Source organism: Melopsittacus undulatus, chromosome 6 (assembly GCF_012275295.1).
Source record: "Melopsittacus undulatus isolate bMelUnd1 chromosome 6, bMelUnd1.mat.Z, whole genome shotgun sequence".
Taxonomy (NCBI): domain Eukaryota; kingdom Metazoa; phylum Chordata; class Aves; order Psittaciformes; family Psittaculidae; genus Melopsittacus; species Melopsittacus undulatus.
Genome location: NC_047532.1, coordinates 36,469,311 through 36,485,702, shown reverse-complemented (window position 1 = coordinate 36,485,702; position 16,392 = coordinate 36,469,311). Strand labels below are relative to the sequence as shown.

Sequence of the window (16,392 nt, the reverse complement as noted above, 5' to 3'; positions counted from 1 at the left end):
CTTCACCAAATTATCTCCAACTTCTGTCATCCCACAACAAAGCCTACTACAGCCATACAGAACCAGGTTCTTCCTGTTCCAGTGTTAAGCTTTTCCTGGAAGTTGAAATACCCAGTTATTTACAACTGCACTTCTAGTAAGAAAACTGTACCAGCTTAATCTGTCTGACCTCTCCACGGAAGATGTTTCCAAAGGATTAACAGAAGAAAAGGCTCTTCAGGCTACACTGGTACAGGAACCAGGAAAAAATATACACATCAGTATTATCTTATTAAAACAAAAAAGCACATGGAAAGGGAGCACAGCTGCAGCATCCGAACAGAGGAAGTGCTGGAAAGCAATGAGAAGTAAATCCAATCCATGATTTACATGACAGTTACATCTATTTGCAGAGCTCATTCTTACCAGTTAGAGATGAAGCCCCACCAGAAATAGGCAATCAACGACAGACCAGACAAATTACTTCTTTATTGAGAAACAAAAAGATTTTATGATATTTCATAAAGTATGTTCTCTCCTCTGAATGTAGTTGGAGCCATAGTTCTGCTACTGAAGCCTTAAAAATCAAATTCACTGGAAGTCTCAATGTAAGGTTTACACAACAATGTCCAAGAAAAACAAACAAATGAAACAAACTGGAACAGTGGAAAATAAAATGCTTGGTTTGCTTGTTTAGATGCTTTTAGCTAAACAGGGGAAAAAGCCAAGAAAGGAAAGGCCCACCTAGGGACACACCACAGTAATACGGGGTTATAATGCCATTTTTTACCTAGAAATGTACGGCAGAGAAGGGAGCACTCAATGTCCATGAATGAACTATGGCACTGTCCAGATGATCAAATTAATCAATGCATAGTTTGCAAATATATAGCGGAACAAAATTAGTTGTCCTGTTTGTGGATCTTTCCAATGCCAGAACTACAGCCTCAATTTTTATCTGCACTACTGCTGGTGTCCACCTCATAAATTTAGTTCTAGCATTTTTATCAGAAATGCCACAAATCTTGGTGTGAACTTTAGAACCATAGAATAGTTAGGATTTGAAAGGACCTTAAGATCATCTAGTTACAACCCCCCTGCCATGGGCAGGGACACCTCACACTAAACCATATCACCCAAGGCTTCATCCAACCTGGCCTTGAACACTGCCAGGGATGGAGCATTCACTACCTCCCTGGGCAACCCATTCCAGTGCCTCACCACCCTAACACTAAAGAATTTCTTCCTTATATCCAATCTAAACCTCTGATGTTTAAATTTGAACCCATTACCCCTTGTCCTATCACTACAGTCCCGAATAAAGAGTCCCTCCCCAGCATCTTTATAGGCCCCCTTCAGATACTGGAAAGCTGCTATGAGGTCTCCATGCAGCCTTCTCTTCTCCAGGCCTAACAGTCCCAACTTTTTCAGCCTGTCTTCATACAGGAGGTGCTCCAGTCCCCTGATCATCCTTGTAGCCCTCCTCTGGACTTGTTCCAACAGTTCCATGTCTTTTTTTTTGTCGAGGACACTAGAACTGTACACAGTACTCCAAGTGAGGTCTCACGAGAGCTTTGCTTCGGAAGTACCCACTTGCACTTCCTAAAGCACCTAGTAACCTGCACAGGAAGGGAATGCCCACAGTTTAACATGGTGGTGAGAAACAGAGCGTATGTTGATGCTGTTCCATCTATGAACAGCTCCTGTGCCCTCCATTACAGAGCTCATTCTTCAGCACTACACTGTGACCCTCTTCCTGAAAGTAAGTATTTACTGCAGAAGGGCCCTTACCTAATTTATATAATGGAAAATCTTGTTTTCTAAACTGTAGGGTTTGATTTTAGTCCTAACACTATACAGAGTTTCTGTGTTGGTTTCCTCCTTGGGTTCAGATTAATTTTGACCACTTACTGTACAATTTTTCTATTAGAATGTCTAAATATTTAACTTTAGAAAGGGGCATCAGGAGCAGAAGGTACCAACCACAGCAAGCAAACAAATGCCAACAGTAATTCATAACCAGGAGACCAATATCTACAGTCTGTACTTGGTAGAAGTAAAAAGATGGGAAGAGACTGGAATGACCTAAGAATTGAATATGCAAGAAGGCTAACATTAACAGAACATGCATCAAGTACAAATAGAAAAATAACTGTTCTCACATCCATCAGTAAGGGAAGACGAGTAACTCTCTGCATGGGAAGAATGAGGAAAGAGATCATTGGTAAATTCCGGCAGTCTTCATGGGACTCAATCCGTGATAACACCTCTTTAAAGGCTGGATTTGTGGCTCTAATGAAAAAAGGGGGGAGAGAATTAAATGGTAAGTTTTATTAAAGAATTGTGAAAGTTGCTACATTTTAAATAAATCATGATTTTATTATTAAAAAAGTGTGCTGTGAAGCAGTCATATCAATTAAGCCTTCAGCTTTATTTCTTAGATATACTAGACCAGGATTGACATTTGTAAACTTCAGCTGCTCCCACACATGAACAGACTCACACGTAATGGACAAGGAGAGTGTGTCTTTGACACTCATTAACCGCATGTATCAGTGGCCAGGGAATGGCACACAGGACCACAATCAGGACTGGACCTTGCAGCCAGGCACAGCTCAATAACTTCAAAGGAACTTGCACATGAAGAAAAGCTAGGCAAATAAGCACATGCTTAGCTGGAAGCCAGGTTTTGCACGAAATACGTACTACCACTACACAGCCTACTACTCACTCCTACTAGAAACGAGGTGATTTTGCAACCATATTTTTAAATTAGCTCTTACAGTAATCTCTGCAGTGTTCGCTGCTGATACACTTCATTGGTGCAGTATTTGACATAGGGATCAAATGTTGAAGAAGAATGCTTTTCAACTATATCACTGATATCATCAATAAAAATGTTGTTCTGATGCCTTGCTTCAAGTTCTGTAAAGAACCTGTGGAAAAGAAAAATATTCATTTTTACAAAAAACAAACAAAAAAAAACCCAAATAAACCAGAAACAAAACCCAAACAGAACCAAAATTTCTCTTGAAACAATTAGCACTTGACCCAATCCATGACTTCTATAAACTAATGGCAACTTGAATAGTTCATGAAAGATTGAGATCATTTCTTTGACAGACCAGCAAAAGAAACCTTTACATGAAAAAGGCCAAAGGGTGGCAGTATCACCTGGCAGAGCTCCGTGTAAGCAATGCTGGCAGAGCTACCTTCCATTCTCAAGCTGCCAAAACCAGAACAGCATTACTGAGCTGGTTGGACGAGAATTTCCAGAAACAGGAGTGAAAAAGAAACCAAACAATTCCAAGCACACATTAACACATTTCCTCTTGTAATAAAGGAAGTGCAATACCAGAAATATTCAATGAAATAAAGTTATGTGTGACTCCTAAACAGAGAACACAAAAGTACTCAGGAGGCTGAGCTGCACAACGTGCTCGTGTACCATATACCTTAATCCACTTCTTAAACGAGACAGACTGGAAACAATGAAAATGGGAACATAAACTAAAACCCTGGCGGATGCTTTCTCCTAAACACGATTGTTCTATGAACTTCCTCATTGTTCATCCTCTGTTCTGCCTGTGAGTCCCTTTAACCTCTGAAAGCTTTCCACTCGTCTCTGCATTTCTAATTTCACCAGAAATCAAAAGCCTTTATTTCTGCAATAGTCATTAGAAATATCTATCTGGAGTGCAAGAGCTCTCATGGCTCAGCTACTGCAGGTCATTAGTTACCTACACTGACATTTCGACATCAGCGCAACCCTCAGAAATGTAAAAGCTGCTGAAATCTCTCCCGTCCTGGTGTTGCCTTTCCAGAGGGTGATTCACTTGAGTCCTGAACTCCCTAGAGCAAACCAGCTAATGATAATCTTCTCAGACAGCACAGAAAAATTAAGGAAATACTTGGCACACCTGATCTCACATCAAGCTAAAAGAGTTTGAAACATTTGATTTCAGCCTTTTTTTTTTATATTTTTCTTTTCGCTAACACTGGTTCTTCAAAACCTGTCACCTTGCAGCACTGCATTTTTCTAAGCATGCCACCAATGTTCTCCATAGTCTGTTTTACAAACAAACCTCAAACATGTAAGAGGAGCAGAGCAGGACGAATAGGAGCTTGTCACACAAGTGTTTAAAAACATGGGTTCGCTAAAATTAAGCCTTTTTTTCAGGAGGGCTTAAAGAACGTGCCTGAACCAAGTGGTTGCCAGATTCTCACTTGGTCAACTGCAGTCAGAAAAAGTAAAGCGGGATTTTTGTTTGGCTGGTTTTGTTTTTTAAAGTTCTGACACATTAACTGCAGACTGAACTGATGGATGTGTATCAGTATTATCATCTGATGAAAACAGGACACTGCCTACAAACAGATGCACTGCTGCCTGCTGCAGTGCACTGCTTTCTCCTCACTTTTTCCCATTAAGTTGTGCAGCAGGGTTTTTTCACAGCCTTGCCGCATTTGGAAGGCAGAGTCCTCCAGCACCCTCCTGCCCTCCACCCATCTCATTTCAAAGCACAAAACATTTCCATTTGTCTCTCTCTTTTATTATGTTACATATTTGGTTTTCTTAGTGTCAGACCAGTACTAACTGGCAATGCACACTAAGCTGCTGTAAGATCTCATATAATACATAGACAGCCACTAAAGTTAACAGTTGTGTGAAATGTCATGGGGGTACAAGAAGGGGAAAAATAAAATGAAAAAAATGAGTCTCCAAGTCAGAGCCTACACTTTCCCATGAACCCCAACAGTGAGATTAGAACTGCTGACCACCATGAACCACAGACAACTGGAACTTGTTTCTACTCTACTCAGACATGTTTATAGTTAAGAGAACTGCTCAGTGCGCTGCCAATTCACTTTGCTCAGGAAATGAGGAAATACAACATTTCTTCTTGTTGTATGTCATGGCATGCTGACAAGGTCTTTGGCCATGCTGAGCTAGAACTTCCACTTTCAGAATTTATCTGGTACTTCATCAATGATACCCTCCAGCAGAGTCCCTGTAAAGAACAGTAAAAGTCTTCCATAGGAGAAGATTAAACAAAAAAAAAAGGGAAAAAGAAGGGGGCAGAGAGAAGCAGCACACCCACATCCCAACCCCACAACACATACTGCAAGAAATACTACCTCTGGAAATCATGTATCAAAAATTTGAGTTGAAGGTTGGGGGGTTTTGCATCCAATCTGCTAATTAGATACACAATCAGTGAACCAGAAGCATCATAAAATCCTTTTACTTAAAGTTTTAGGACAGGTTCTGTCATAATGAGCAGTACTGAGGATCAAGTGATCATATTCAATTTAACCAAATATGAATTAGTTGCACTGTGTGACTGGCCTTTTTTACTTTTTTTTTCTTAATACCAGAAGGATTTATTTAAAGCATTTACGTTAAATCTGGAACATTTCTGGTTAAAATCAGGTCCAATTAAGTAAAAGTCAAACAGCATTGTAAGACAACATTTGATTTCCCTCATCTTGTCCTTAGGTTGTTTAAAAGAGACATCCAATTTGTAACACTCCAAACTCCCCCCCCCTTCCAAAGGCTACATGCCAAACTGAGAAATACAGGTTTAGTTCATTTCCTGTTTGTTTTCTTTTTATAGCAATATCCAGAAACACAATAGAGCTCAGCAATACTGGTGTTTGCCCTGTCTTTATGACAAGAGCTTTCTCCTTAAAGCTTTGGTGGCTCCTCTAAAGGGTCTTCCCATGTCTTTAGGCAGATCACTGGCACACTGGTAAGCAGCAGCAAGAACAACTTGCCAATACTCTCAGGCAATTTTCTTAACCTGTTTTTTTCCTACTCATTGGCATTGTTGTAATTAATGACTGGAATCCATAACTTTATCAAAAACCTCTAGTTAATTCAAAAGCATAAATGCATAGTGGTACATGCACGATGTTATAAGCTATAAACAAATCACCTTCTTAAGGCCTGAATGATGTCTCATTTACAATTGCAAAACTCCCACCAACAGAGCTCTACTTAAACAGATGCCATGAATCATTTTGTTCAACATTTCTTCTCAACATTTACTTTCCCTTCACCCCTAGATAATGACATTAACTGAGCAGGACTTACACTGTTATGAACAGTCTATCTTGCTATCTGGATATTCCAAAAATAGACTGCACTGGATTTTAAAAATGCTAATTAGGAAGGCAAAAAAATCCTAGGCAGGACAAGTTAGAGTTAGAAAAATAATTACCTTACAGAATCAGTTATCTGGGAGAAAAATGCATGCAGAATCAAACAATAGCACACAAAAGGAATGTACAGAAAAGCTGGAGATATTGCAAAGAATCTAAATTGTGTATTTACATCAAGGGTCTCTACAGCAGAAAAATGACAGCAAAGCCTTTCTGGAGAGTGAGACTGGAAAGAAGAAACTTGGTAATAGATCTGTCTGAAAGTGAAGTAAACGTGGAATGCCAGCAGAACCAGGTGATCAGCACCCAAGAGAGCCAAAAGTTAAAAGAACCACGTAAAACTGATAGCGAAACCATGAGATCATTTGATTCTATTTGCAAAGTGACAGCACACACACCAGAGTATTACTGGGTTGGTGAGGGGGAGGGATGGTACAATATCATTACTGTTTTGTATACAGGTTATGTAGCAGTTACAAACTCAAGGTTCTCAGACATTTACCTGACTTTTTTTCCTACTGCTCGCAGTACTAATGTCACATCTCCTTGCAAGTTCATGTAATTCTCCACTGTTACCCTGTGTTCTGGACAGTGCCTCTGTTCCACCCCAGCAGATGCCACAGTCACGGAAACAGCAGTCTGTCACCATCAAAGCCATATTGTGTGTGGAAGTGAACTGTGGTCTGGCTCGTAGGTCACTTATTTCAAAGTTCGTTATTATTATTCTTGAGTAATGTCTTTGAAGTCGTAATGAGCTGTATGCCTGGCATAAATAAGATTATAATGCAGATTTCGCTTCATAGTGATGCTACTGCTGACACATCACTATCCAGAGTAACGGAAAAAAGCCCCTGAAGGGGAACCAAGTACAATTCAGCTTCCTCCTCTTACAGATAATGGAACAGGAAAAATACTTACTAATTTTAGATAACTTCAGGTAAAAGTAATATAAATTCTGATTAGCTTCTCAAAACCTGAAATTTCTGACCAGGAACAGAAGCATAAAATCTGCATCACAAAGTAATTTCTTAGGGGTTGGGATTTAAGATTGTTAAAATGGGAAAAAATTACAGCCTTATTTTCCTAGAATTTTTATGCTTGACCAGAATGAGAGCTTTTAAGAAAGAATGGCTTTGAAGAGGGTCACTGCAGCAAGGGACTGCAGCCACAGGTTTTTGAAACTTATCAGCTTGTTAGAGGAGTTACCACAGTCTAAATAATGGTAAACAGTACATATATACACATATATTCCTAATGCCAAACATTGCAAAGCAGCCCAGAAAAATACATTTTATGAGGCAATAGCCACTGAGCAACTACAAAGCAAAAAAAGACCCTAACAGTCCATTCTTTCATTCTGCAACAAAACTTGCAGCAAGCCTACACACAAGTCACTGTCCTGGTAAGCCACTTGCCTCTTCAACTATTTATAGTATTCTGGCAGAAATCCAGAACAATAAGAAAAGCCATGGCAACCCTGCCAATATAGTCTGCTCCAGTGAGATTCCCAAGATAATGGGGAAGTGCTCACAGGATCTAGCTCAATGGTATGTGCTTCAGAAACACCCATCTTGATTCAACCAATTAATACCCCTGACTAATTGAACCCCAAAGAACACTCTGTGGCACTACAAATGTAAATCTTTCTGATAAATTATGAAGACATCACAACAGGAGCCTTAATTTTAAAAACCTTTCCCATGCTGAACAAAGTAATGCTTTTTACACTACTGGGAAGAAGCAGGGTGCTTCTGCCTGACTCCCTGAGCCTGAAAAGTCACCTACGTACTTATTTGTCATAGAAAAAAATGATCTCTTGTATGTCACAAAAAATGAATTTATAAATAATTGTGTGAGGCTTTCTAGCAACAGGGGTGAGACTATTCCCATCTAACACATGGGCTAGAACAGCCAAACTAACACACACAGCAAACAAAGACCTGGGAGAATGGAGGGAAACGACTGTCCCTATCACTTGTCTTGTGCTCTATAAACCTGGGCTATCATGTGCAACCCCCTGCTTTGCAATAGCCAAACCTTAGTATTAGCCAGTACTGATGATGTTACTATATACAAAAGAACTAATCAGTCTTGGTATCTGAGAAGATATTTTTGTTAGATAGAAATATGAACCATAGAAAACCATAATTCAAGCATTGCTTAGTCTTAAGGGAAGTGTATCAGTCAGGAAACTCTCCACCACAGGCAAGAAGTTAAGAGTGATGTAGGTAACTCAGGGTCCAGTGGGTACCACCATGGGCACCACTGCAGCCACACACCTCCTGCCAGACATGCACCAGAGGGAAAATGCAAACACTCCCAGGTTAATCTTTCACCTGTGCCAACCTGGCAACCACTGAACCTCCACAACCAAAGGAAAGCAAGTTCAAAGTGCAAGTGTACTGATCACCACTTTACGCTGTTGTCAGCCTTCTGCAGATTCAGAAGGGAGAGCAGCAATGCCCATCATGGGAAGGGCCAAGGGGTAGGACACAGCACTGCAAGATATGACACAGTACAGCTTCATATGCTGCTGGACTTCTCCTTGTGCCATCACAGGCACATCAGCCTCTTTCCTACACATCTGTAGCAGAAGTTATCTGGGGTAGCAAACTATCACATGCTTAAAGATAGGAAGAAAGTTGCAGGTTTTGATATTGCTACACATCAAGCTGCTCTTCCTATAAAATGTATAAATAAGGATCTGTGTACATGATTTTCACATTGATGCAGTCACACCTATAGCAGAATATACAGTATGGCGTGTAGGATAACGAATACCACACTCGGGCAGGCAAGACTTCCCAGGTATAAACACTGCACAGACCAACCTCACTGTTGTCCAGAGTAATGTGGAGCAATGCAATGTAACTCATCTGTAATGAAAGCTTCAGTCTCATGAATCTGAGGTTTAAAATCTTATTTAAACAAAGCACATTGACACAGTGATACATGAGAGGAGTCAAGGGAACACACATATATCCTCCCACTATGACAGCCTTGCTAAGCACAGATACTTCTAAACTTACTAACAACTTGGTGCCTTTTCAAAGCTACATGTTTGTTTTATGCAAGAAAGGCAACATGAGTTCTCTGAAACCATTCTGATGTCCTGAAGACTGATCACTCTGTCTCAACTAAGAAAGGCTGCTTCTTCATTCTTTATCAGTCTCTATACAAGGAAAGCAGAGATACAAGTTCACATAGCTGTTGAATAGCCACCTACTTTACTACCAAATACACAGATATATACAGTTTTCCTCTTTTGTACTTCCTGCAGCAACAGTAAATCTGAAGACTGGTGAAAGTGTCTTAAGATGCTACTAGAACAGGCTCTGCAACTCCAACAGCAAAGCACAGAGTTTGAGAGGATCCATGTGAGTTTCGGATGCTCATGACAGTGCTGCTGTGGAAAGGACATATTAAGCACCTATTGGATAAATGGATTTTGGGTTACAGCTGGAAGGCTTTAAAAATTTTAAGTACATTTGCTTTATTGTCCTTAAACACATTCACATATATAACTGTGTAGAGGTCAGGCTAATGAAGAAGAGCTACAGGTTCTGCTGTGGGACTGAGGGGATTTTATTCTTTTTTTTTTGTTAAACAGAAAATCTGTTTACAGAATATACACACAGTTTTCAACACAAATAAGAATCATGGCAAATGGCAGCTTCATGCTGCTCTTTTTCCTACCATGCTTTCAGGTGTGTCACCGAAATTGCTTGTGGGTTAAGACTCAACGAGATCCAGGAACTGCTCTGACAAGGAGGCAAAAGAAAACTGTTTTGTGGATTATTCTTTGGCTGGCTGGCAGCTGGCTGAACTGAGAGAGTAACAGGGAAGGGGGGAAACCTCCAGGCACCATTAGCACCAAACCCAGACCTTTTACATGAGTGTGCAAAAAATAAAGGATGAAACAAACAAACTCTACTATGCTTGTCCTATAATAGCCCTCTACAACAGAACATGCTGTTATGACTCTTGGTTAAACTCAAAATTTTAAGGCCATTCATCTAGAATGTAGTTTCAATCCTTGTTTCAAACAATATTTCACCTCAAAATAAATTATTTTATTTCACACAAACCCCATCTGTTGCTGGATAACACAAAACATCTCAAGTCACTGGCAGCAAAGATTTGGGGGTTGGGTGGTGTTTCTTTTAGGAAAAGAAGCTATACTGCTATCATTAAAAACAGTCATTAGAAGACAAGTAGAGAAGGATCAGTTCTCAGAATGACCTCAGCTAGAGAAAGAAGAATGAACTATGTCCTAAAGTACATAATGACAGAAGGAATAACTGAACACAAAGTCCGAGACCAAGGACTAGCCGAAGAGTTTTGAAAAGTAATCTAATTATAAGTTCCAAGGGGATGCAACAGTGAGTCTCTCCTTATAAGAATCTGGGACATGGAGTTACATACCATCTGTGCTGCATTTCCTCAGGAAGATAGACTGACATTTTAGAGCTTCAGGGTCATACATTTTTCAGAAAGGGACACAAAGATCACTGATGTGTCAAAATAATCTTAGCAGAGAGGACAGTGTGCAGATGAAGTTCTGAATACAGACATAGGCAAGGAAAAAACACTAGAATTCTCTAAAGAGGTAAAACAAAGTAAGATTTTAAAGGCTGCTATTCAAGAATATCTCTTTTGTATATTTAAAATAGAAACTGAATCACCTTTCAATCTGACAAACACAGTTAACATGTCAAGCTCCAGCAATCCCACAATAAAAAAAAAAAAAACAATGAAAATGCACATCTACAATCATGCAGTTGAGACGACACAGTAATTTTAGCTGAGTTCTCACAGCCTTGGGAACTCTGCCATTTCCTTTACTGAACCTTTTCCTGATGATACACGTTACTGCTCACTATTTCTTGACATTTGCTGTCAGTCCATTCCAAGTGAGATGAGGAAGGAGAATGACATTTTGCAGAGAAGGAAAAAGAACCAGAGACAGTATTATATGGGAGAGACTCAAAGGCCTAAAGAGAACAACAGAGTGGCACAGAAAACAGCCAACTGGTTAAAGGGGCAGCCTGAAACATAGAATAGTTAGGGTTGGAAAGGACCTCAAGATCATCTAGTTACAACCCCCCTGCCATGGGCAGGGACACCTCACACTAAACCATATCACCCAAGGCTTCATCCAGCCTGACCTTGAACACTGCCAGGGATGGAGCATTCACTACCTCCCTGGGCAACCCATTCCAGTGCCTCACCACCCTAACACTAAAGAATTTCTTCCTTATATCCAATCTAAACCTCTGCTGTTTAAGTTCCAACCCATTACCCCTTGTCCTATCACTACAGTCCCTAATGAATAGTCCCTCCCCAGCAACCCTGTAGGCCCCCTTCAGATACTGGAAAGCTGCTATGAGGTCTCTAGTCTTCTCTTCTCCAGGCTGAACAGCCCCAACTTTCTCAGCCTGTCTTCATATGGGAGGTGCTCCAGCCCCCTGATCATCCTCGTGGCCCTCCTCTGGACTGGTTCTATCAGTTCCATGTCCTTTTTATGTTGAAGACACCAGAACTGCACACAATACTCCAAGTGAGGTCTCACAAGAGCAGAGTAGAGGGGCAGGATCACCTCCTTTGACCTGCTGGTCACTTTTCTTTTGATGCAGCCCAGAATACGGTTGGCTTTCTGGGCTGTACGTGCACCTCTGCCTTTTTGGGTGGACCTGACCCCACCACAGAAGAGGGTTGAGCAGGACTATTCTTCAGTTCTTTTCTCCCCTGGCATGCAAATGCTTGAGGATATTGCAATCATATGATTTCAGGAAAGGTGATGGAGGTGAGGGGAGGGCAGGGAAGAAGGGGAAATGGGAGAGAAATGTGCTGAAAAACCACTCTGATTTACTCTAGAAAAAAAACTCTTGAGTAACACTCATCAAAAGAATGGGTTCCCTCTATCCTTCAGTCAGTATTACAGTTTGTAATTAGAGGACCTTCACAGGTTACTCTCGATTTTGGCAGTGGTGTCCTGGGTTCAGCAGTAGCAGACATTTTTTCTCCTTCTTGGTAGCTGGTGCAGCACTGTGTTTTGACTTTCAGCCTGGAAACGGTGCTGATAACACCTATGTTTGTAGTTACTGCTAAAATGTTTGGTCTGGCCAAGGACTTTGTGAGTCTCATGCTCTGCCAGGGAGGAGGGGAAGCCAGGAGGAAGCAGAGACAGGACACCTGACCCAAAGTAGCCAAAGAGGTATTCCATACCATAGCACGTCACGCCCAGGATGTAACAGAGAGTTACTCCAGAAGGGCTAGTTATCTGGGGGGGGGGGGGGGGGGGGGGGGGTGGGAGGAGTTATCGGTCAGTGGGTGGTGAGGTGTCGTATTCTCTTCACTTGTTATTTCCTTTATCATCATTATTATTATTATTATTGGTGGTAGCAGTAGTGATTTGTGTTATACCTTAGCTATTAAACTGTTTGCATCTCAACCCGTGGGAGCTACATTCTTTTGATTCTCCTACCCAACTCTCCATGAGTTGGGGGAGGAAGTGGGTGAGTGAGTGAACGAGCTGTGTGGCTGAGTTTAAACCATGACAGGTGGTCATTTAGGTTTTGGTTATGTATTAAAAAGAGCTGATACATACAGGTTACATCACCGTATCATATAAAAAAATCCTAAAACCGAAACAAGATACTTGATACACTACTTCATCATGTAATTTTCCAAAAACAATGTCCTGAAGGGCCTAGTCTGAGCAAAGCACAAGATGGCAGCTCCAAGGATCTGGAAAATATAAGCAAATCAGTTGCCTTGATTCATTAGGGTTGTTTTTTTTTAACCAAAATCCAGCTCCATGGTGTCTATTTTAATTTGCAAAATAATGTAACACAGTCATTAACATGATAACATGACCTGAAAGTCTCCTTAAAAGATAACACCAGCTAATGTTATTTTAAAGAAACTAAAGAGTTTATGCAAAGCTTGACAAACCCTTCAAGATCTGCTGGGTAAAACACCATGGAGGCAGTATGCTGGAGAGAAACAAAACCATAGCTACACATGGTCAGCACTGAAATGACACCACAAGTGACCCCAGGATACAGATTTTCTGAAGGAATACAAGTTCTATGCAACTAGTACTTAAATTTCATACATTGAGCACTGGAGAAAAAGAACCATAAAGACAGTGTAAGCCTTATGTTTATGTTGGTGTTTCTTGAAGATACCGTACAATCTGTCAGAGTGACGAAGTAGTAAAGAAGTTTATTCTGATTTCTAGTCCTACCTGGTTTTAATAACTGACTTGTGGATGAGGCTGAATTCACTGGTAAGAGATAGACAGCTGCAAATGCCCTTCACCAACACTTGTGTCATACACAGCGTTACTGATGTTTCTCAGACAGCCTCTCCAAAAGTGATCTTTACAACACCTCTGAGCAGGTGCAAAGACAAAAATAAGGACACCTGAGCAGAGGCTGTGAAATCTAACATGAGATATATTTAACTGCACAGAGGATTGCACAAGCTAGACAAGCAAATTGTGGATAGATTCAGGGTTTTTTTGCAATTAGCTGACATACCTTCGGAGGGGCATCCGAAACCAAGAATGCAGTGGACAGCTTGAACAGGACTTTACGCAGGACAGAAGGGAACATACTGAAAAACATTTCTCTTTACTACTCTAAACCAATAAACCACTGGCTGTTCTCAGAAAATCTTTTAAGAGTTAAGACCATCCCCACTGGCAACCCCCCCAGCTCACTATCAAGTAAATATCTTGGGCTGAGAAACTCTTCCATAGGTACTGGCCAAAAAAGTGTTTCCCTGCTTTGGTCACCGCTATGACTGTCGGTGACCCACCAGAGCTATGTAAGAGGAAATCTCTGGGATCAAAGCCCAGATTACCAAGGAGGGCAGCACAGCAGCAGTGGGAAGAACAAGTTCACACACTGTCAAGCAGTCACCATAGCAAAGTCATAGCCTGAGTATCCTCCTGTTGTGTCCCTCTCCTACACTGAGCAACAGGTGGCAACAGTTTAGTCTATTATATAGCATGAAAACACACCATGATGGTGGATGAAAACCTGCAAGTTAAGGGTATTCTTTTCAATATATTTAAGTGAATAGTTTGAAGCTAAAGGCTCATTGTATCTTCTGGAAAACAAAGTATTTTCTTCAAGGGCACTTTTGGAATGGGTAATTGCCAAGTATTTACTAAATTATAAAATGCAGATATATGTATAAAGATTTCTAAATTCTGTTTAGGCAGTAAAATGAGTCAAGGGAAGTATCTGTTGCTCTTGAGTATTGAAGTCATGTTATCTGATCTTGTCTCCAGTAAAGAGGCTAAATTATAAAAGAACAATCACTGGGTCACAAACGCAAGTCCCGAAGTTCCAATTGCATATTATTATTAAATTAGTTTTTACCAATGCTGCCAGTCATTTGCAAAGGAACAGTGCAGGTCAACCCAGAGATTTATTTCAGCTGCCAAAAGAACCCTCTAAATAAGTAATTCCTAGATGGTGAAGCCAAAGAGTTCAGCAATTAGCGCTGATGTCAGAACCAACCCTCAAGGAAGCAATGCACCTTTTTTTAGTGCAAGTCATCAATATGATGCAAATCCATAAATGTGTTCTGTGGGCACATAAAATTTAAATAGGGTGGGGTGAGGGGGATATTTTGGACTCACTGCTCTACAAACGTGTCCTCCAGAATCCCTGAAGTCTCCTGACAATCAAAAAAGGCCCCATTGGCAGTAAAAGCAGATTATGCAGCAAGGCTGGCAGAAAGGCAAAACCCACAACTGGTAAATCCAGCAGTGCTGTACAACACCTCAAACAGCCTCAGTGCCATGTGTGGTCTGAGTGTTCCCCAGCATCTGTCATGGGGCAGGAGAATGTTCCAGGTTCTGCAGAGCCAAAGGTGCCTCATGTCTCACTTCCACATGATGTGGGAGGATTCTTCTCCCTCTTATTTCCATTACCCTGTCCACCATATCCAACATAATCACCATAATCATTCAGCTTTATCAATAAGCCACTTATCTGCTTCAAAGCTTCCAGCATTAACAACCTTCTTTGAAAGAGCACAGAAATTCTCCCCCAGAACACACCTGTGTCACTTATCCAACAGGGTAACCACACTCAGCTGGATGCCCTCAAGATATTATTCAGCTTTCTTCAAAACCTGCTAACAGCAAGAACTGTGATAAAATGCAGAACACAGACTATAACACAAGAACTGTGATAAAACACAGAACACGGACTAAGACCATCACTGCAGACCGAAGAGGGGAAAAAAGATTATTTAGGTCACTATCTTGTCTAATAATCAAATTGGTGATCTATTACTTATGAATAATTCACTTTCATTATGGTTCACCTGAATCACGCAGAGTCTACCAACATTATTAAAATTTTTATTTTTACTTTTCTTTTCACATTCAGGTTTGGAGCTTTAGTGTTATATTTTTTCTTTTTAATCATTCAAAGAAACTAGACAGCAGAATTCTGCATTCTCAAAAAGTAATGTTATTAATGCCTACTTAACTGATTCAATACACACACTTCTTAAAAAACACTAGGATTGTATTTTCCTATGGAAAAAGATAGAGCTGCATCGTTGGAAAGAGATGAAACACTAACCTAATTTACAAAAAAAGTGCTATGAGAAAGCCCACCTAGTTCCTAGCATAAATCTACATATATAAAATCAAATTAAGATTCACTTAGACAATATGTTAACCTACTTCACAAAACACCAGGGGCTTCTCTACCAAAATCAAGCCAGTTTAAAAAACTGTCAGAAATAAAAAATATTTTAGTCCATGCATTTTTCTGCTCATACTGATCTTCTGATATTCCATAAGCTTCTTTCTGGCTTAATGCCAGAGAGAGAGAAAAGTGCTGAAATTTTCCTTTCTTCTGTAAATTTGGTGGTTTGACCTGTCAGATCAATTGTTCTTCATGACACTTTGCTAATTTCCCTGTAACTCCTCTTTCCCAAGACTGGCCCTTGGGAAGCTGACCTCTCTTGCACCACATACTGAGACTGAAGAGAGCTTTTCTTACTAGTGAGATTGATTGCACAGTATTCTCAGACTACACAAGCTTTTATTCCTGTATGGCTTCCTGAATGGCCCATGACTTCCCCATCAGCTTACATCTCGATCTAATAGCCCACACTGGCTGAGATTGCAATTTGTGTGGTTTTGTGTTCTGTCAGTTATGAAATCCAGTATTACACATACAGGCAAATACATAAGACTTAGCTTTCTGAAGC

At 40.5% G+C, this 16,392-nt stretch overlaps 1 protein-coding gene across 2 annotated transcripts in view; it reads right to left on the bottom strand.

Moving 5' to 3' along the window:
• ARHGEF26 (Rho guanine nucleotide exchange factor 26) overlaps positions 1-16,392 on the bottom strand; it is a 59,077-nt gene that overhangs the window by 23,678 nt on the left and 19,007 nt on the right. For both annotated transcript variants that reach the window (XM_005141997.3, XM_031042706.2), the window contains exons 6-7: positions 2,763-2,915; positions 2,142-2,271 (exon numbers count right to left, since the gene is read on the bottom strand). In XM_005141997.3, the coding sequence (XP_005142054.2) occupies positions 2,142-2,271; positions 2,763-2,915 (283 nt within the window). The remainder of the gene's footprint in view (positions 1-2,141; positions 2,272-2,762; positions 2,916-16,392) is intronic.